This window comes from Charadrius vociferus, unplaced genomic scaffold, assembly GCF_000708025.1.
Source record: "Charadrius vociferus isolate BGI_N301 unplaced genomic scaffold, ASM70802v2 scaffold174, whole genome shotgun sequence".
Classification (NCBI taxonomy): domain Eukaryota; kingdom Metazoa; phylum Chordata; class Aves; order Charadriiformes; family Charadriidae; genus Charadrius; species Charadrius vociferus.
The window spans coordinates 1,014,610-1,036,037 of NW_009648441.1; the positions used below are offsets into that span (position 1 = coordinate 1,014,610).

General features: G+C 39.1%; 1 protein-coding gene across 1 annotated transcript in view; it reads left to right on the top strand.

Moving 5' to 3' along the window:
- MOCOS (molybdenum cofactor sulfurase) overlaps nt 1-20,419 on the top strand; it is a 201,295-nt gene extending 180,876 nt beyond the window's left edge. Inside the window, exons 10-15 of the mRNA XM_009885451.1 lie at nt 389-470; nt 4,744-4,868; nt 5,460-5,565; nt 10,443-10,569; nt 12,882-12,986; nt 20,273-20,419. Of these exons, the coding sequence (XP_009883753.1) occupies nt 389-470; nt 4,744-4,868; nt 5,460-5,565; nt 10,443-10,569; nt 12,882-12,986; nt 20,273-20,419 (692 nt within the window). The remainder of the gene's footprint in view (nt 1-388; nt 471-4,743; nt 4,869-5,459; nt 5,566-10,442; nt 10,570-12,881; nt 12,987-20,272) is intronic.
- Nucleotides 20,420-21,428: the final 1,009 nt, after the last annotated feature.

A 21,428-nucleotide genomic window follows, 5' to 3' on the forward strand; every position in this document is an offset into this window, starting at 1 on the left:
AACCTTATCTCCTGATTTGCTAGAGGAGGCACAACAGTGATAAACTCATCCTTTCAACAGAAACCATGACCGAAGCAGTAATTCTGTGCCAGTTTTGTTGCCCGAGATACACAGAGAATGAAGTTACTCAAAGCTGAAATTGTATATTCCGTAATGTGGTTTGGGTACCAAGGTCATATGCAGCCTTTGCTCTTTGCATTATCATTTGGAGCCACCTGCAGGCAAAGAATATAATTCTAGCAAAAAGAAAGAGGATTTTTGTTACATGCTATTTGGGAGGCTGCTGTGATTGTGAACAGATGCAAAAATAAGAACTCTTTTCATGACCCTGTGTTTCTGCATAAATGAGGGTTTTTTTTAAAATATGATTTGCTCTTTTCCCATTTAGGCATGGACCCAATATCTGTATCACTAGAAGAAAGTACTGGAAACGAGACTGTGATCTGTGAGAGTAAAGTCTGTTCACACAGGTAAGTGAGACCAGAGAGGAACTGAAGCTGAAAATCACTGCAATGACACTCAGGACATGATTGGATGGACACACAGGGGCAGAAGTCCTTAAAAAAGGCAAGGGGGGATGGAAATCAATGAATGACTTTGTGGACCAGGAGAAGATAGATTTAGACAGGTAATTTGTTATGTCCAGCATGTCTGGTAGAAAACACTAAAAAATAATAAAAATTAAAATGGAGGTGAAGGACAGCACAAGAGATGGTGATGACTTGGCACTCACTTGAATGAGAGAGATCTTTGTTTTACTTGCTGCAAGGATGAGAAAAGGGAAAGGTATCTCCAGTTACTTCCAAATGCCAACCGGGGCCCTCAGCAGGACTCTAGAATTCAGTGCCTTCATTTGACAGTAATGATGCTGTCAACTTCACCCATTTCATGCTGTGCAGATTCAAAATTGCTGGAACCCACTGAGGTTATAAACAGCTTTCCATATTTACAACCCTTTTTAATTTTGTTTTGACCACCCATGTTGATCAGTGTCCCCTTAACAATCTTGGGAAGACTGCAGGTGAGTATGTGAAATAACATTAACTCTAATCAAGAGACATACCACTTCTGTGAAATATAACATTATGCATAAATTAATTTCCTATCAGTGAACTTAAGTGTTTATCCATCATATTTTCTAAGTACTTCCCAGTCTCATTAAGTTTTCTGAGTGGCAGTGTATCAAGTGCCTTCCTAAGTACATTTGCGTTATCTACTATGTTTCTTCTCACCGAGTCTCTTGGTAAGTCCAACTGAAAGAGCCACTTAGAGATTTACATCTTCTTTTAACCAAGGTATACTAATTCTTTATAACCCTTTATGTTTGCTTGTCTGAGGGTAACACATAAACAAACCAGCAGAAGACCTGGCCATTTTCCCCATGGAGTCATGCAGGAAATTATATTCTTCTTTTCTACTAGCTATTCAGATGATAAAGAGGATCCTTTTCTTAGAAGTGTATTTTCCTCAGGTAGTGGAATTCACCCAAGAGTCATTTGTTTTAACCATCTGTCCCACTTCCCTTAGTGTTGACTCATTCTCAGCCTCCCCATGGTTAGCCCATCTATTACAGGCTGTAAAATAGCCTAGGTTGTCTTTCTTTCTGTATGCATATAATTGGGTGCCATGCTATTTATTGTAGTTTGTCTTTCATGTCACCGACTGTGTCATTTTTAATGTATGAAATAGGAAATTTTCATGGGAAACTGCTTAGAGTTCTGAGGTAGAAGAAAAGAATGGAATGACAAAGAAAGGAGAGATGCAAGACAAATTGCACAGTGGACTGTGATTAGCAAATAAACAAGGCAGGAAATAAGGCAGAATGAGTGGACGATGTTGATTGTAGTCCACTCAGAGTGGACAACTCAGTTTGTTGTCCCAAACTGCTCAGAGATCCACCAGCACTGATGCCAGGTTGCTGTGTTCCAGGAGAGGAGCCTCTGGCAGCAAAAAAATGGAAATAGGAGCAAAACAGTGCTTTGCAGTAGGACAGGAGGTGATTTGTAGTCTGGGATCTTTCTGCAAAGTCTCTGAGGTGAGCAGTGGGATCAAAAGTCTTTGTTTAAAGGCTTTTATTCAAAAGAAACTCCAACTGAAGGCATTTTCCACCTATTAATTCTGCTCTCTAAGGCTGTGATTTCATCCAGTTCTGTTGGATTAGGTGGTTACTCTGAATTTACACCGAGGTAGCTGAGAAAAGTACATGATGTAGAATCTGCAAGCAATCACATGAGGAAGTTTAATTTCACAGCAGCCAAGAAAGTTTAATGAGCCCAAGTTTCCCTTGAAAAGCAATTCATCAGTGTTAGCCTTCATCTCAGCAGAGGTTGTCCATCAGCATGTGTTGCTCACATCAGAGGGATGTGCCTTTCTACTATAATATCTAACAGTGGATAGATGCAAGTAGAAGGTAGAGATGTTAAGGTTATTGATGTTGTGGAAGACCCTAAATGCTCAAGGTTACTACTCTATCGAAATAGGCAGGGACACAGCCTCCTCTTTGACAGACCACAATATCAACGAGATCAAAGGAAGGGTATCAATATCAAAGGAAGTGGTAGAAGACGACAAAGGCGAAGTCAAAAACAAGGTGAACTGAGCCTGTTAGGCGTAAATGTATGTATTATATCCCTTGGGATCAATATTCAGACTTCAGCTGTCCTTGTTTCTTGTTCTGTAAATTGCCTAGCTAGGGGACCAGCTGTAATGCACTGAAGCTAAATGACATAGTAAGAAGATGAGTGGGGAACTCAAGGCAAACAGCAAGTAAAATCTGAGAGAACTAGGCCCTCCTTTATAAACTGCCTGACATGTGCCAAATGAAATGTAATGCTGACAGATGTAAAGTAATACTCAACAAAAATAAACATAAGCAGAAAATGAGGAGAATTGAGCTACACCAGAAGGACTTTGAATAAGGCCTTGAACAGATGACAGTAGTTGCTCAGAAAATGGTCTGACGATAAGGGAAAGCAATTTAAAAATATAGGAGTCTTGGAATACAAAAACTACACCATGACATTTGATGAAATACTAAGAATGCTGTGTATCTCTAACTCAGTCAGTGTCTCAAAATGGTAAGCAAATAAAAAAGAGAGCAAAACTTTGATCCTGATTTATACAGTATTAAGCCCCAGCAGGCTGCTGGAGGTAATTGGTTCAGGAGAGAATTTAAATGCCCCTAGCACCTCTGTTTGGAAAAAATATTTGGGTATTTGGGGAATTTGTTTCACCTGTACTGTTACCATGGAAGATTCATGCCTTCTCATTATCAGCCTTCTCCCTATCACAGTGACTGGCAAGGACCAAAGAACTGCTCGGTTCAGATTATAGAATCTCATGTGGATTCTCATCTTCTGGCCCTTGATTTTGCCACAGTGTCTGCATCTCATAATAACAGAGTTTCCTTTCAGCTCTAGGACATCACTAGCTAGATGCAGCTGTGGTTGGCATCAGTCCAGTCTCAGAGTGGGAAGAGGGGTGCGGAGCTGCACCATAATCAAAATTCAGAACAACCACTGAAGAGTTATCTGATCCCTGCAGGATTATAAAATCTCTTTGATTTCACTTGTCCTGGCTTTCTACCTGTGTAACTCAGCTGAACCTACAAAGCATTTCATAAAGCCAAGCCACTTCTCTCAATCCTAGGGCTTAGCATCTTTTGCTGTGAGGAGCTGTTTTCTTGTTTCACAGACCAGATAGTCTCCATGCAGATCAGCTTCTTTGGCTGGATAGGACAAAAGAGAAGCATAGGACCACTGCTATCTTATTTTCCTTACTACAAGAATCCCGCCTAGATAGGCATGAGAATTTGCATTACTCTTATCTGTTTATGCCATTTAAAAGTTAAATGTCCGTCAAATCTCCTTTTGTAGTCAATAAAGAGAGTTAAATGCTTGTAGAGTGAGATTCATCCCATCCTGAGCTCTAATACAGATAGGAACTACTTACCTCTTTCATTGTCTGTTTGGGGAACCCAAATAACTAATTTAAGATTGAAGTTAAAATTATTCGGGGCTGAGGAATCTAATGGCAAATAGGATCACTTCCCAGTGGTCCGATCTGTGCCCTTCCTGAACCAAGAGAGGTGATCTCAAAATCCTTCTAGGAGAGATTACATCCAGGTAAAGAAGGCAAATCTATTGCCAGCCTTGCATAACTCACTAGACAATTTACTAGTAATGGAAACCATCTTTAGATAGAGAGATACTTGGGCTCTGCTAGAGGAGCCACGTTTTAATGTGGAGTGCCCATATTAACGTGAATTAAATTAGGGAATTAACATCCTTGTACCTGATGGGATCATTAAAAATTACATATGGTGGGGGAATCTTAAATTCAACTCAGATGAATCCTCTTTGTTTTAATAAAAAGCACAGACCAGAGAATAACTTTTTCATAATACTGTATTGTAGTATAGTAATATGGGCTACCAGTTACAGTACTTCAGTCGGTGTCTTGGGCATTACAATTACTTAATCCTTTATTCCACAGTAATTTTCTGTATAAAACTAAATTAGATCTCATAAATATTAACTTCAAGACTAACAGAGTAAAGTTGAGGAAGTTTGGAGATAAAATTATGCAGAGCTTCACATCTCTCTTTTATCACTCATCAGATAATACAGATTCTGTATTTTGTATTGGAAGAAGCTGAAAAAAACATCTTTGTAATTGTCTTCAGTTTTGCAAATTAATTTTTGGGCAATCAAATTTTGCTATGTCCCTCTTTTATCATAATAGGGTAAAAACTTATGACTGTGGAGAAAGAATTGCTGACTGGTTTTCGTCGTTTCTTGGTCATCCGTGTCGCTTGATAAGACAAAGTTCAGACACGAAAAACACGTCACATCAGAAAAGTACAAAAGGTATGCTGTCATTCTTAAAAATATTTGTGATTCCTCACTTAGTAAACATCAGGCTCATGGGCTTCATACTGAATATATAATTATCCTGATAAAGGGTAAAATAATTATTCAGTATTGATCTAGTAGGTTTCAAAGGGTACGCTTATACCTAAACTGTGTTTATGCTGCCCTTCTACTTGTTACATTTGGTGAAAATGTACAGATAACACCAGTCTGGGTTTTTTTTATCATCATGACCATGATTTTGTCTGGAAACTCAATGATAATTTTGAAAAATCATCATGAATCATATAAACAAAGAATTTATTCTTAGACTAAATTTAATTATGAAAAGGATCAAATGGAATGAGCATCAAAAATCCATAGATACTGCTCTTGTAAATTGTGTTACAAATTTGGTAAATTCTCAGCTCTATCTCAGTTTCTAAATTGCATCATTATCATTTACAGGTTTGAGGGCATTCTTGGAATCTTCCCTTAGTGTCTGGAGCCAAATGAATAATTTTTAATGAGAAGGAATAAGAGGTCAAAGGAAAGATGAGGTGAAATTACTAGTATTATCTTCCTGATTTTTAATGATCATTTTTTTAGGTCTGACATCTGCTACAAACATCTCACTCTCTCTTGTGAATGAAGCACAATACCTCCTGATAAATGTAGCAAGCATTCTGCAGCTGAAAGAACATATTTCTGCAAGGTAAGACCCTCCTGACTCCAAATGCCTCTCAGCAGTCTTGGATTCCAGGTGCCGATATAACTGTTTTATCTGGAAATTTAAAGATAGTTACTTTTCAATGTTCAACAAATATATAGGCACTAAACTGGTATAATTATTCATTCCTGTATGACTTCTGAAAATTTGGTTAAAATGCTTGAACATAATCTTACTGCCAGTCATCTTTAGGAAAACTTAAACAAAATTCTTGTCAAATGATTTGGTGGCAGAAGACTATTGGAAACCAGCCAACTTCTATTTGTGGGAAGAACAAGAATAATAAGGTTTTACAACATAAATAGTCTGGCAGGTGAAAATACAAAATCTTGCTACTTGCTGAATTATTTCTTTCCTATGGGAAGGATTAAGATTTATAGCAAACATTCACAACAGAAATGTTTTAAAACTACTTGCAGGACTGAATTAATTTCATTTCTTAATTGAATTTGGCTTTGCTTGTACAAAAGTGGGAGATATAAGCAGCAACTGAAACACTGAGCCAGCCCACAGTTCAAAGGTAAGGAGCCCATTACCGACTAAATTTTCATATGCTGACAATAGAAAGTTGCTCTTTCTTGACTGTAAGTAGGACAGGTTCAAATTCCACAAAAAATCTGCCCTCAAAGCCTCCATCATAGCTTTGCATCCCACAGCCCCAGCATTTGTCTCTGAGCCCCCTTTTCCTGTCTCACCAAACTTCCCTGCCTCTGCCTGGAGTCATCTTCTCTCCTCTTAGTCACCCACCAAACACACCCCCTGCATTGAAATTCCTGTTTTGAGTAGAGGAGGAATATATATATATATATATCTGTAGGAGGTTACGGATAAAGCTTCAGGATTTAAAACCAGTGACTGAATGAAGCATCACTACAGACCACTGGAGCTTGCATTGCCGGAGGGTTTTCTTTCTTTAGGAGGAGACAGTTGGGCAATTTTGGCATATCATGGTAGTGCTCCTCTGGGAAAAATGCCTGGAAAAGGTTTGAATCAGTCTATCTCTCAGCTGTTCTGACTACCCTTTCTCAGTGATAGTTGATGCCTTCTTTTGAGCCTTGACTGGCTTGGTTACATCTCCTTGAGAGAACAACACTTGAAGGCATCCCTTACTCAGACTGGGCTTTTCTTGTGAGACCCAGCGAGGAACTTTCCAGACATGGGATCTGAGTGCAAAGAAGAGGAGTAAGGCACCAGAGGGAGAAGCAAGCGAGGATGAAGGAGGACAGGGAACTTTAGTAAAACATGCAGATGATCCACCGATTTTGCGCCTAGTATCTTCCAGTACAACTAGGCTTGTGATCTCCGTTCCTTCAAAGCAATCTCCAGATGTGACTGGAGCTGCTATGATGCCTGAGAAGCCTCTTGCTTCCCACTCTGCAGCGCAAGTTAAAAAACTCTTCCCTGTTTTGCCGTGCAGTGCTTTCTCAGGGTGCTGGGGAAATGAATTCAGTGTAGATGTACAGCATCATCATTTTGCATGGTTACTAACTTTCCCAATACTGAACTGTGCAATGTACTTTCAAGAACCTGTGCATATGGGTCTTTTTTCTTTTTTAGAAGTATTATTTAGCTTCTTGAGATGTGGGTTTGTTTTTATTTGATGGAAACCTGCTAAGATTTATAAAACAATTTTAGTCGTCAACTGAGTTTTAATAATTTCACTTTTTGTATCTTCTGTAAGTATAAATTAATCTTCCAGTTTGCAGTTGGCTCTTGTAAGGTGATCTAAAACAGAAACAGCAATTTAATTAAAAATGAGAATGTAACGTACTGTAGGAGAGCTATATGTATATGGAGACATCCACCTCTCTGGTATTGCCTTTAGAAGTCACCTCCATGAAAATCCTCATGGTCTGGCCTTATGCTCCAATGTTCTTGCTAGAAATACGCCCCTGAAGATGCAAATACTCATTTCAAGTTTGCCTGTCAAATATATGTAATGCGTCCTGGATTGTAGAAGCCCAAAGTACCCAGGCTGGCTTTGGCAAATCTAATTTTCACAATAGATCCTGGTTGAGATTTGGAGGATGAAGGTGCCTGTCACTCCATCCAGCTGATACATGTTTTGAGGGGGTGGCAGATGATGGGCATTTACTCAGATACATGCTGTCAAGTAATGAGAAACAGTTCTGAGAGCTGAGGATGGGTGCAGGAGAGAGATTTTGAAGGTGAGCCTGAACAGCTTGAAGGCAGAGAGTCTGGGAGTATGGGCATTGCAGTCTTGGAGGATAAAACAGTAGAAACTAGAAATAGTTTTCAGCAGATGGCTCAAGACACTGCAAGCCCATCTCTGAGTTTACTGGGGCTTTTGATGCCCCCACAGGTACTGGCTGGGGTGGCAATCACTGATATGTCACAAAATGCATTCAGAACCAGAGGCTACACAGCATCCAAGCTCCAAGACCCCACAGCAAAGCTCAGAAGCACAAGAGCATAACTGAACTTGTTCATGACTAACTGCTACTTTCCTCCCTGTCTGTCTGAGCATCAGCATAGTTTACACTTTTTGTTGGCTTCTGTCTCCTGCAATCATTATGAATTGTGTCTCAGCCATGGGATTCCTTGCGGGATCTCAAGGGAAAACCTGTAGCCTTTCAGCTTCCCATCCCACTTTCTACCCCGGGGCTGCACACTTGTCTGTGAAAGAACATCATCCAGACTATTTTAAATAAAATCAAGCTCTTTTTTTCACCTAACAGACCTCTTCTGCCAAGACTGCTTGATGTGAATAGTTTTCCCTGTGCTTTGATTTTGCATATTTTCCCTCATTTTAATTAAAACACATTTTAAACTGTATGTCCTTACTTTTTTAAAGCTTTTTTTTTTTCCAGGACAGAAACTTCTCTTTTCACTACTTACGCAGGTTTCTGCCTCTGCTGCAAGAAGTCATATCGCAGACCACAGCTGATGGAGTATCGAGAGTTGTTCATAATATCTAATGCAAAAAGAAATGCTCTTCCCCACTAACAATGGTGCTGAGAGAACTCCCTTGCAAATTTTAGCGCTGTATTTTTTTCTGGTACTGGTCAGGTTCTCCTTTAGAAGGAAAGTGAAGAATGACAGTTCAAAGGTACAGCCATATTTCTGATATTTGTATGCAGTCTGCTGCTCTGTCTGCCTCATATATGTTCTCTGCACTGACACAAATCTACACTCTGGCAGTTCAAATGCTTGTAAAGAGGTGGAGATACCACCACACAGAGATTAATTTTTTTCAAAACACCTATCATTTGGTGCAATCTGCTGCATCCCAAAGGCAAATAATAATAACATGAGGAATACATTCTCTCGTAAAATGCCTTTACTGGCCTTTTTCACCTTCAGTGTCTGCTGGTTTTGTCCCTTTTGCCACTGCAGCATGTGCAGAATAAGTTTCTCTTTGCATTCTTTTTACAAGTATTTAATGAGTGTCCTGGTTTCAGCTGAGATAGAGTTCATTTTCTTTCTACTGGTTGCTGTGTTTTCAGATTTGGTATGAAAGTAATGTCAATAATGCATATTGGTTTAGTTGTTGCTAGGTGATGTTTATACTAGTCAAAGACTTTTTTCAGCTTCCATAGAAGCTGGGAAGAAGCATAGAAAGAACAACAGAATGGGCAATGGAATATTCCGTACTGTAGACTTCATACTCCGTATAAATGGGGGTTAACCAGGGAGGAGACGGGAATCCGCGATCTCTGCTCAGGTCGGGCTGGGCAACCAATTCACAGGGTGGTGAGAGTGACTTGTGTCTTGTATAGTCTTTTGCCATTATTATTGTTGTTGTTATTTTTTTCCTTTTCCATTACTGATCTGTCAAACTTCATCTCAACCCACAAGTTTTTTTTCCCTTTCCCCTCCTTTTCTCCCTCTTCTCCCAACCCTTCTGTGGGGGAAGAGGGAGTGAGCGAGAGGCTGCGTGGTCCTAGTTGCTGGGGTTGAACCACAACAATGAGTCAAATGATTGCTAACTCAAAAGATCTTTTCTTCATTTTCTTTCTACTGGTTGCTGTGTTTTCAGATTTGGTATGAAAGTAATGTCAATAATGCATATTGGTTTAGTTGTTGCTAGGTGATGTTTATACTAGTCAAAGACTTTTTTCAGCTTCCATAGAAGCTGGGAAGAAGCATAGACAGAACAATAGAATGGGCAATGGAATATTCCATACTGTAGACTTCATACTCCGTATAAATGGGGGTTAACCAGGGAGGAGACGGGAATCCGCGATCTCTGCTCAGGTCGGGCTGGGCAACCAATTCACAGGGTGGTGAGAGTGACTTGTGTCTTGTATAGTCTTTTGCCATTATTATTGTTGTTGTTATTATTTTCCTTTTCCATTACTGATCTGTCAAACTTCATCTCAACCCACAAGTTTTTTTCCCTTTCCCCTCCTTTTCTCCCTCTTCTCCCAACCCTTCTGTGGGGGAAGAGGGAGTGAGCGAGAGGCTGCGTGGTCCTAGTTGCTGGGGTTGAACCACAACAATGAGTCAAATGATTGCTAACTCAAAAGATCTTTTCATTTATTACCATTAGCCTTACATATGATAACTCATAAGGAATTTTCTCAAATGCATTGTTCATAATTGCCTGTCTACATGCTTTCATACCTACTTCGCAGTTCCAGGTTACATGTCTGAAGAATCTACCTAGAGGATTACGAATTATTGTGGAAGGATTGCAAATTACATTTGAAGTTTTACAAATTATAGTTAAATACTTTGTGCCATTTTCATAGCCTTTGTAATAAAACTTGGTCCAGGTTATCATGGAGAAACATTTGCTGAATCATATTAGCCACTAGATTCTTACAGCACAAATATTTAGTGCAGAACTAGTTAATAAACCATTTTTTTTTCTTTTCTCTGTCAACTCTGTGAGACAGACTGGAAGAGCCATTGGAAATAGATGAATTAATCCGACGTTTCCGTGCCAACATTGTCATTAGTGCACCAGAGTCCTTTGAAGAAGAAGAGTGGGCTGAGATCTCAATAGGTGCTCTGCGATTCCAGGTGCGAACTCATCTCCTTTGTCCTAGTCCCAGTGTATCACAAAGTACTTTGACCCCTGGAGAGAGAGCAATTTTTGCGAAGTTTTGACTGGAACATGGGTGGCACAGTTTGTGCAGATGAAATTTATGAAGTGTGTGAAAAAACAGTGTGTGACCTGTGGCAGACATGCCGCAATATAATTGAGAGGTTTTGACATATTTCTCCACACTTTTTTTTTATTTCATAATTCATAAAATTTTCCACCTCTGTCAAACCGAGCGGAAAAATAATCACTGTTTTGAGGCAGTTTGCAGCAAATATTTAGCCATCGTGTCACTGGTTGTTGTTAAGCATAATAGTCCAAATGTAACCTCAGACTGCTGCACGTCAAGCAACTGACTGCCAAAAGACTGGACATGAATACCAGTGAACAATCACTGTCTGTTGCCCTGTTGCATACATTTTGTCTTAATCTCCATTCAAGACATGTTTCTACATCTAACCTGGTAGGGTTTTTTCGTATGTTATGCTTCGCGTCATATCTAACAACATAATGTGCTTTGTACTGTAAGGAAAAGAGTTAGACTTTGTTGGCAAATACATTCTTTTGAGAAAAACTTCGGCAAAGGATCCATGAAGAAGCTACACATGAAACCTAAGGGAATGATGCACACATTTATTACATATTCTACTGGATTTGTCTGATCCTTAGATATGAAAAATATATTTGAAAGTGTATTGCCTAGGATGTGAAAGTGGCTTATTCATTGTTTTCTTAGGGATGGTAATGAAGGTGTGAAGAACAGAAGTGCTAAGGTCAGATCTAGAAGCTGTGATTGACATCATTCCTATCTCTTTCTGGTCAGCATACTGTAAGAAATGGAGAGGCCATTTTTCAATAAGGGTGGAAATTATGACTTCTCTGCTCTCTTATGCGTACTTTGATCAGTAAGCTCTATTATGAGCTACGGAAAATTGAGGAAAAAATTCTTTAGGTAGGAGATGAGAACAAAATCCTCGGTGTATAGCTTGTTGGAGGCTGGAGTTGCACTAGGGATCTCAGCTCAGGATCCTGTTGTGGAAGGCAGTGTAAAACTGCAGACTAAAAAGACATTCGTGTTTCTGGCATTGAAATACTTTAGGAATGAAAGCTGAAAATAGCAAGGCTTATGCAACTTGCATTGCCTTTTCCATTCTCTGGTAGGTCCGTATTCAGATACTGATGTAGTAACAGTAGGAATTATGTTAATGGTACTCGATGCCAGGAAAATGGTAGAAGAAGCTGTTGAACAAAGCAAAGCAGGGAAAAATACTTCCTTCTCTGTCTTGTTTTCTTGTTCCTTTAATAAAATATTAAAGCTGTGGAAAATCATCTTCTGAAAAAGCTGAGCCAAATGTATAGTTTTGATGATTACACTGAAGAGTTGTACAAGCAGTTCCTCAAAGAACTGAAATAGCACTTCAAATCAGCATATAAAAATGTTTGCAGTGTCAGGTTTAATTATTTGCCCTATTTGAAATTTATGACACATTTTGCAAAAGTAGAGTGGGTATATTGAGATACTGTTAAGACAGTTTCTGTAACGTAGAGCTTTGCTAAAGTTAGGGTTGCAATATTAAGGGAAACTGCAATATGTCTTCCTTCTTAATGTTAATGCTTTAAAAGGTAAGAAGAAATTTATTGCAGTTTTTTTCCCTAAAAACACATCCTACTTCAAACAAGAATTAACTTTAAGGACCGTTCTGTGTAGTAGACGTTCTCCGTGTTCCTTCTGATTATATAAATTTGTGAAAATTCACATCTTGCATTCTGATTATCTAGAAGTGCTATGCCTATCAGAAAGAATGGGGGATTTTGTGTATTTCAGCTGCACTGAAACAATGTAAACCAAACCCTGTTAGTTTAAGTCCAAGAAAATCCTCCTTGAGTTAAATCCTGAGGCGCTAGCTTGATTTTGTATTCAGTTCCCCTTTGGGCAAGTAGCCCTGCCAGCCCGTAGATGAAGTGAAACCATCAGGAAATACAAATGTGTAAATGTTTTTGATTTCTCAGATTCTGTCTGTGGGAAAGTTTTCCTGAAAAAAAAAAAAAAAAAAAAGAAGAGGAAAAAGTGAGTTAAAAAATCAGTGAGACCTTCACAAGTAGACCCTTTGAAAATGTACCTACATTAGGTGAACAGGCCTGACTTCTTACATAATTAAAGCATAAAAGAACACAGGACAAGTATGCGAAAGATAAGGTTTTAAGATACTACGATGGTCCAAAGATTGTACTGTTCTGTGTTGTACTGCTTTGATATACAGTTGTGAACCTTCTTTAATTGAAATTTCAGGTTGTGGGTCCGTGTAGCAGATGTCAAATAATTTGCATTGATCAACAGTCTGGGGAACGAAACAAAGAATTTCTGCAGTCTCTGTCTGCTGCCAGAGGTAGAAAGGTCAGTACAGTACTCCAAAATAGCTGTATCGAAAGATACAGTGACTTCATTGCATGTGTCGTGAAATATCTGCTGAGAGAAAATTCAGTTAAGTTGTTTCGCTAATTGCTACCATTTGTTCTTTCAGTAAAAAGAAGATGCACTTACAACCCAGATATGGCATGGTTTATTTCCATAAAATGCTCAACATGTTTTTTACGCAGAAATTGACTGTTAATATGCATTATTTTTTACTGTGCTTGCTTTTTATTCAGTATGTACTGCTTTACAATGTGTTTATTCTGGTTTTAAAAAACACAAACTGATGTGCTGGTGTCATTCAAGAAGAGAAATCCACAGAAAAATGAGGAAGTGTTTGAAATGATAGTTAGCTCATAAGACTAAACTGTATTCTTACTGTGAGAAACTACTTAGCGGGAAAAACAAAACAGATGTGAATACGGCCAAAGTGGAGAGTAATTGATGAAGAAAGTGACTGAAGAATAAGTGCGAAATACAGGCATGCATCTGGAGCCCTTCTGCTTCCTAAGGCTGCATTGCTTCTTGGAATTGAGAGTGCTCAGACAATGGCTAGACAGTTTGGCATCCCAAAAGCTTCACAAATCTCCTCATAAGTATTTATTTAGCTGAAAATCCTTACTCTAAATTCATTGCTTCCTGTTTGTTAAACTTCTGTTGTAAAAGTTCGTTAGCCAGCCAGAGCTCAGAAGCCCCGCCAACGCCAGCCAAACGCCAGAGACTGGGCACAGCACAAAGGCAGAACAATAACAAAGAGGTTGAAAATTATTCACCCAAACAGCGCACAAACAAGTTAGAAATAATGCATTCTTTGTTCGGAAAGAAAAAATAATAAATTGATTTGTCTCAGTGACTCATTAGGCAAACAAAGGGCTACATTCTCAATGGATGTTATCCTTGGTGAATGGCTCCGTCTGTGAGCCGGCTGCCTGGTGCAGAGTGAGGTTGGGGAGAGGGGAGCAGGCAGGGGCCGGCTGTCGAGGCACAGCTTCCCGCTGACCCGAGATGACTTAGGGTTGCACAGCAGGCTCTGGCATCCAGGTCGCCGCAGCACATGTGCCTTAGTGAGATGAGCTCCTGGGGATGGTGGGTAGCCTGAGGACAAGAACCCCCTCCAGGTAATGGTGAGCCACAGCTGGAACATCTGGGACACTTTAGAGCGCATTCTGGCACTCTGGGTGGGGATGCTGCCCAGCTGCCATGTGGAGTGCGGTAAGCAGAGGACTTTTTCTACCCACATGGGTTTTACTGGGTTATGAATTGAATCCTCTGTGGAGAGAGAGCACTCTGTATTCAGGCACCTTCTCAAACAGCAACAAAACCTTACCTGGGATGCAGGTTCTCAGGAGAAGCAAAGCATCTTCTGCATGTTTCCCGCAGCAAGGATGAGCTTCTCTTTCGTTCTCATTAACTCAGCAATGCAAAGATTTTCTTGATACAAGCACTGCTAGAACCTCGTTCAAACAGAACTAAGGCAAAGAGACCAATCCAGCCTCTTGAGAACAACCTGGCGCCAGATAAAAGGCGCGTGGCAAGGCGAGGCGCTGCAGAGCGCGGTGCTGCTTATTCACAGCGGGGGAGTGCTCTGCTTCCCTCAGCTGCGCAACAATATTCATTCTGCTAAGAACCAGGCCTTCAGCATTTTTTATTTCTCCCAGCCTTCAGCGCTGCTGGCACACAGGATCCTGTGAGCATGCCCTGCTCTGCACAAGACCAACTCCTCTGGATTAGCTTGGCAGCTGGAATAGAGAGTTTGAACTGGTAGTTTTGCCTGAACTGATCTGAGAAGAGCTCAGAGCCCACCCCTCCTGCAAGTCATCTGTGGGCTGGTGGTCACCAGCTGAATATCAGTGAGTAGCACCTGAGGATTATGGCATCTTCAGTGTGCTAAGCAGACTAGCAGAGGACATTGATCCAAACCTTTCACAGTTCACAGTGGGGAGAGAGAAAGAACGTTCATGTGACTGTGTTAAATTGTAGAGCTAATCCTTTGGTGACTCACATCTTTAGCATGTGCTTTTCTGTTAAGGAGTCATCTAATAGACTTCATTTTCTTTTTTTTATCTGATACAGATTCAGGGAAGGAATGTAGCAGTTTGTTCCCAGCTGTCAATAACGTGATTCGAACTACAAAAAACAAATGCAGCAAAATAAGATTTAAGCTAATTTCCCAGTACAAGAAGAGCTGATATTTTCAAAAGGCTGTTGTAGTTGCTCAATTTCCAAAACATTAAAGATACTGTACATACGAATGGATAGCAAATCCTGAATGCTTAGTAAAGGAGCCAGATGTCAATATTTACCATTTTCTTTTGTTTTTCCAAGAGCACCAACCTGGAAAAATGTATCAAACTTTATCAAACTGGTAGCCCAAATGACAGCACTGCCAATGAACTTCAATAATGAGCTAAATAAAGTAAGGCTTGTAAGAGATGGTTCGATACTTATTTCTGAAATCATATTTTTCTCCATCCCTCTGAGACTCTGGTGCTCCAAGTTGAAAGACTGAAGCTTTGCATAGATGGATTGCAGCTGAAAGTCAGAACCAGCTACTGTAATTAGCCACACAAGCAATTTGCATGTCTCCTGATAAATGTAAAGCAGGGTGCTGAAGCCTAGCCAGCTACTTTTTATGAAACCTTTTATCACATTGTTTGAAATAAAACGCAAACACCTCTACAAAGCAAACTTGAGCTCTGCTGCCATCAGTTCTGATGAAACACTCATTAAGGATTCCTTCTGTAATTTTTGACTGAAAAGAAAAAATGAGCTCTCCTTCTGTGACAGAGCTCTCTGTTACTGCAGGAGACTACGAAAGAGTAGGTAACTACATTAAGCAAATAGCGCAAAAATAGCCATATGCTGTTTCACATGCGTCACCACCTGATGCAAAACACACATAGACAGAAAGGAGAGGACACTGAATTCTTGCCCATCATCTGTGTTTTGCAGATGCAGTGTAACGCTAACAATAGCGGAAGCCCTGTGGGTAAATTTGCAGCAGTGCTATAAGCTGGGACTTGCTGTCAAGGTAGCAAAGCATTAGCAGTCTGCCCCGGCATGAGTGTGTAGATAGCGGTACATCAAGGGAAATCCATTATGTTTGCACATGCCCTCATGCACTAAAAGGCTTGTGTTTTTTCCTGCGGGCTGTTGATCCTCCTTTATGCATCTCATTGTGCCTTGGGAGAGCTTCTTTCCCTGCAGAATTAGATGCCGTGCCTTTGGACTGCTTACTGAAATGTTTGCAAGGATAGCAAATGACTTCTCTTATCTGATGCATCATTATCATAATTTTCATAGTAATGCAGGGCTTTACACTGTGCAATGCTTTTCATCCAAAGATCTGGAACATTTGCAAGCAGTGATTGATGCAATTAATAGACCTCTGAAATAATACGGTTCTCCTTTCTCATTGGTGGCTGAACTGGAAAATGCATTTATTAAGACAGAGCAAAGGAAAATCAGTTCATAGAAAAACATTCTGCCATCCAGATATTTTCAACAGAACAAGATGGGATTTTTTGACACCAAGTTAAGTGTCGCTTTCTTCCAATATGAAAAATCAGCACGTTGAGAGCAAGTACTTCCAATCTCCTATTTTGTAAAGCTTTACTAGTAAGTTTTGGTGAATCCAGAGCTAATAAAGCACCGTTACATCAAAAAAATAAAATAAAAAAAAAGGCTTTAATAATTACATCTCCCAAACCTTTGCATGGGAGGGAGGTTATGTTATTATATGAACAGATGTGAACAGGTAAATTTATCTAGCGGGAGAAGGCAGCTGAGAGCTATATCCAGGGGCAAAATCCAGAACTCGTCCATCCAAAGCTGTTTTAGCATGCAGTATCACTTAGGTGCTTGGTATACATTCTAGCAGGGCATTTTCCCTACCAAGTGCTAGTCTGAGTTAACCGATTGTTTAGGACCTGTAGCTTGAAGGCATCTCATCTCAGCTTTTGTCAGATGTAGCACCTCAGGTTTCTATCTTACAAAAGGAGATAATGCACCCGGGATATTTCTGTGTCAGTGAATATCTAAGCAGTGCATATTACTGTTGATCCAGTAAATGTACTTGAAACAACATGCAAGAATGACAGCATTTTATAGCTCCTCCTTTAAGTGAGTGTGATGACTATCATATGATTCACTGTTGGCAAGAATAAGTATGTTTTATCTATTTCTTCCAGCAGTGAAGTGTTGTGCTTTTTACTAATCAAGAAGCTTTACATTTTTTGTCCCTGTGAAGTTTAAGGGAGATGGGAGGAGCCCCTCCTGCCATCAGAAGAATGATTGGGTAAAGCCACAGAACTCACAGTCCAGCACTCCCTGCACAGTTCTTGGTGTGTTCTGGGAAGGTTATATGCAGAATAAAATGCCCTTGAAGTCAGGAAAAGGTAGCAAAAGCAGAAAGAGATTATGCGGTTCATTGTAATAACTCTGCAGGCTGTAATGTCTGTGCCTGAAAGCCTCATTTTTCAACAGTGAAATGTGAGAAGGGCCAATTTCTACATTTTATCATTCTCTTGAAATAGAGCTGAAATAGCAGGATGGTTGCTTGAAGGAGGGGGTGCTATTATCAGTATTTGCTGAGTCAATATTTGTAATTACTGGAAAAAAACGAGGAAATTTACTTAAGAGGTATTAAATCCACTCTTGGTAATCACAAGCTAAATTTTGGTCTTAAGAACATTCACAAAAGAAAGAGGTCAGCAATTTCAAGCAGGTATTAGTACTAAAATATGTATACCATCGGTATACCATCACCTTGAAAACTCCTTAGGCGTCACCTAGTCTCAGTACTGATGAAAATACTATGAGACTTCAGATATGCAATCAGAGTAGGGAAATACTAAGGAGGATCAGTATTAAAATAGTATTTGAGAGCTCTTGAAGATAAGATGTATTCACACATGCCTTTTCTTAAATAACTCTGAATGGTTTAAAGTGCTTTAAGAAAAAAAATCTTGCTAAATGATTCACAACAAGAGAAAAATTGGTAAAATAAATTCTTCACAGTGAAAAATCTGCCCAAATTTATTTTAATCTCATTTTAAGATAAATCAAGATGTCAATACAGTAAATATAAATAAAAACTTCTCATGTATCAAATAAGTTCATTTGCACAGTTGAGTTATAAAATTCCTTCCTGTGCGAAATGTGGTGTAGCATGGACTAATACTCATTTTACAATATTTGTTTTATTGTTGACTGATTTTTAAAACAACAAAATTATGGCAACTGTCATTTTTACACTAAGATATAGAAAGTAAATCTAGGTGATTAACCACAAGGCTGCAAAACGCATCATTTCTGCCAATAGAGAAACCACAGCTTGTCAACAAATAAGAGATTAATATTTTAAATGAAAGTTACTAACTTACCTTTTTACCATCATGGTTGTCCCAACACAGTCACGGTGCTAGAGGATTGAAATCTTACTGTGCTGCAGTTCCTCAACATTAAATACTGGAACACTGACCATAAGGATCTACCCTGTGTCCACCATTGTTGACACCATTATGGTCACAGGTATCCAAAAAAGCATCATTAATAGGATAGGCCTGATCAGGTCCAACTCATACCCCAGACATGTGGAATGCCGGTGAGATGAAGGAATAGCAGAAGTAGCCAAAAAAACCTCTGTTTGGGAGCTGGTTTTCTTTTTAATGTTTAGGATTACAAATGAAACAGAAAGACCCAAATTCAGAGTCTGAGGCCATGTTTGGATAGAACTCTGCTTCACAGCATCTCTCATACTTGGGAGTAGGTCTCAGCCTGACCTCTTGCTAATTCTTCAACGACTAAAATCTGTTTCGTCTTACCTCATTATGGTATCTTTATTTAATTATACAGTGCAAGAACAGGAGAAAACATACTGCCTTCATATTTAGGCTGTCAAGTATATGCCCTTAAATTCAGCCAACGCTATTTTTTTTTAATTTATTGAAGTTCCTTTTACCTAGTACCTATTTTTCTAAACCTGCTGTAAATGTAATTCCCTCATTTTCAGGATCATCAATCTGAACAATAGCAGTAAATGTAATCAGGAAATGGAGAAGGAGAATAGAGTTTTAAGTTTTTATTTTATTTTATTTTCAGAAATACCAAATGAATTTCATTTGCTTATTTATTTACTTTGCGCTTTACAGTGACAGGTACATTTTGATTGTAGCCTACCAAAACAAAATGCTTTTTCTTGAAACCTGTAAGAAATGTCAAGAAAATGAGTATTGGGTTTCCAAGTTTCTCAGTTTGAAGAACACCACCATTCAGAAGTTTACAAATCAGTTATCAATTTAACATGGTCTTCAGCATTCCTTTCTTTCTTACTTTACAAATTTCTTTAATTAACTATTATCTAACTGTTTGGAAAATATTATCATGAAATTGCAAGTCTGTTTCTTGCGCATTTCTAAATTCTCCACTGTTGGAAAACAAAACCACAAAAACACTCCAGTCTGTTACTGTGACATTTCCAGATCACACCCAGCTCTTCACAGCTACAACTGTAACATTCAATGTGCTTAAAATTAAGACCACACATAAGGGTGCAGACACTCGGATCGGGTTTTTGGTGCCTGTGACTGTTGTATGGTCAGTGGGTGAAGTGGTTATTCTGTTCCTCTTTTCTTTATTATTCGGCATCACAACGACACATATCTAAGTATTTCTAATATTTATGTAGGATGGTTTCATAGGTAATGACAGATAACAAGTGGTAGTCCTAATAAAACAAACTTTCTGAATATTTTCTGTAAAATACACTAAAATATTCATAAAAACAAATGAAGGGAAATTCACAAAGGCTAGACAGAACAAAGTTCTGTTAACAAAGCGAATAATTCATGGTAGAAGATGCAAGACTCTTCCTCACCATTTGAACATACATGCATTTTCATGCTGCCTAGCCTTTATTTGTGATAATGCATTAACTGTATTTGTCAAGAAGCCAGAACAGTCATTAAATTATAAGACTGTGAGGGAGTGTAAATTACATATATGATACTATGGGACTCATGATGAAATCCTACATTATTTATCCACTTACTTAAGGTATTCTTCTTGAATAGCATGGGGTTAGCTTTTGTTTACCAGTCTATTATAGTTAATTAGTTAAAAATGTACTTAATTGCATGGGGATAGTACATACCTCCTCATTCTTAAAGCAATGTTGTTTTTCTAAACGTATCTGGGTTGTGAAAGCCTCTATAGATCTGATTAATTTAACATGAGCTCCATCTCAATAAATATTTTGGTTTTTTCAGACAAACTTCGGCATATACCTGATGAACCAGCCCTGGCGCTCATCCTTTCCAGATATTTTATCGGTTGGCTCTCAAGTACTTCCAGTGCTGAAGGAGAATACAGAAATTCAGCCCCCAACATCCAGTGAAGAGAAATGTTCAGGATAGATTCTCTGGTGGAGATGAGATTTATATGCAACGCCAGGGAAAAGTCAGTAGTCAGTTATTCAAAAAAAAAAAAAAAAGAAAAAGCTGGTTTAAGTCTTTTAATTTTCTGTTTGCTGTAAACGTTATCAGATGGCAGAACCCTTGATAATTACAGCTCACCTACATGTTTTTGCTTGTGATTATGTTACAGCAGCCGTAGCTCTATTTTGCTCGATTGCTTCAGGATGCAACAGGTTTGATCAAGTTTTACTGGTGGATGACACCAAAACAAGCCCTACATCGTTGTCAGAAAACCACATCTCAATGAAGGAAAGTAAACACAACAATACACTACTTCCTTATGTTGCTTTGTTAAAACCACATATTGGGAGGGAGGATGCAGGATGCATTTTACAAACAATGTGAGTGGGAAGAGGAGAGTGGGAGAGTGGCATGAGAGTAGCAGTCCGTTCAGCTTTTCAAAAATGAAATTGGAGGTGATGTGTAGACAGTCTGAAGGCACCGGAGAAGAGGGAACTGTTATTGGGAAATCTATGTCTCGCTCTTCAGAAGCAGTGTGTGAGGATGCCAGAAAGGCACAAAGATCAATGAAGATTCAGTATGCAGCTTGCAAAACACATTCCCAGTGAAGCAATTTCATCCATTTGTTCTCAACTTCTTTCTCTCATTCCCATTTGCTACTTTTCCATCTGATTTATTTTATGTGATTACTTCCCACACACTTGTTTCCTTATGCATTTGTGGATGTTGACACATTTTTTCGAATTAGAGAATTTTCAACTAATACAGTCCTGTTTTCTATACAAACTTTGTTTATCCTCAGCCATCTCTTATGGACACTTAAGGGAACTCTTGAAAGTTTGGATGTATCTCCATCCTGAACAGGTCAAAGTATTCGTTTTTCTTGGTCCATTTGATAATGTCCTTCTTAGAAGGCTTTTGAGTTCTTTACTCTCCTAAATATGACTCATGCTTTCTGATTTCTGAGACCAAATGTCTGAAACCTAGG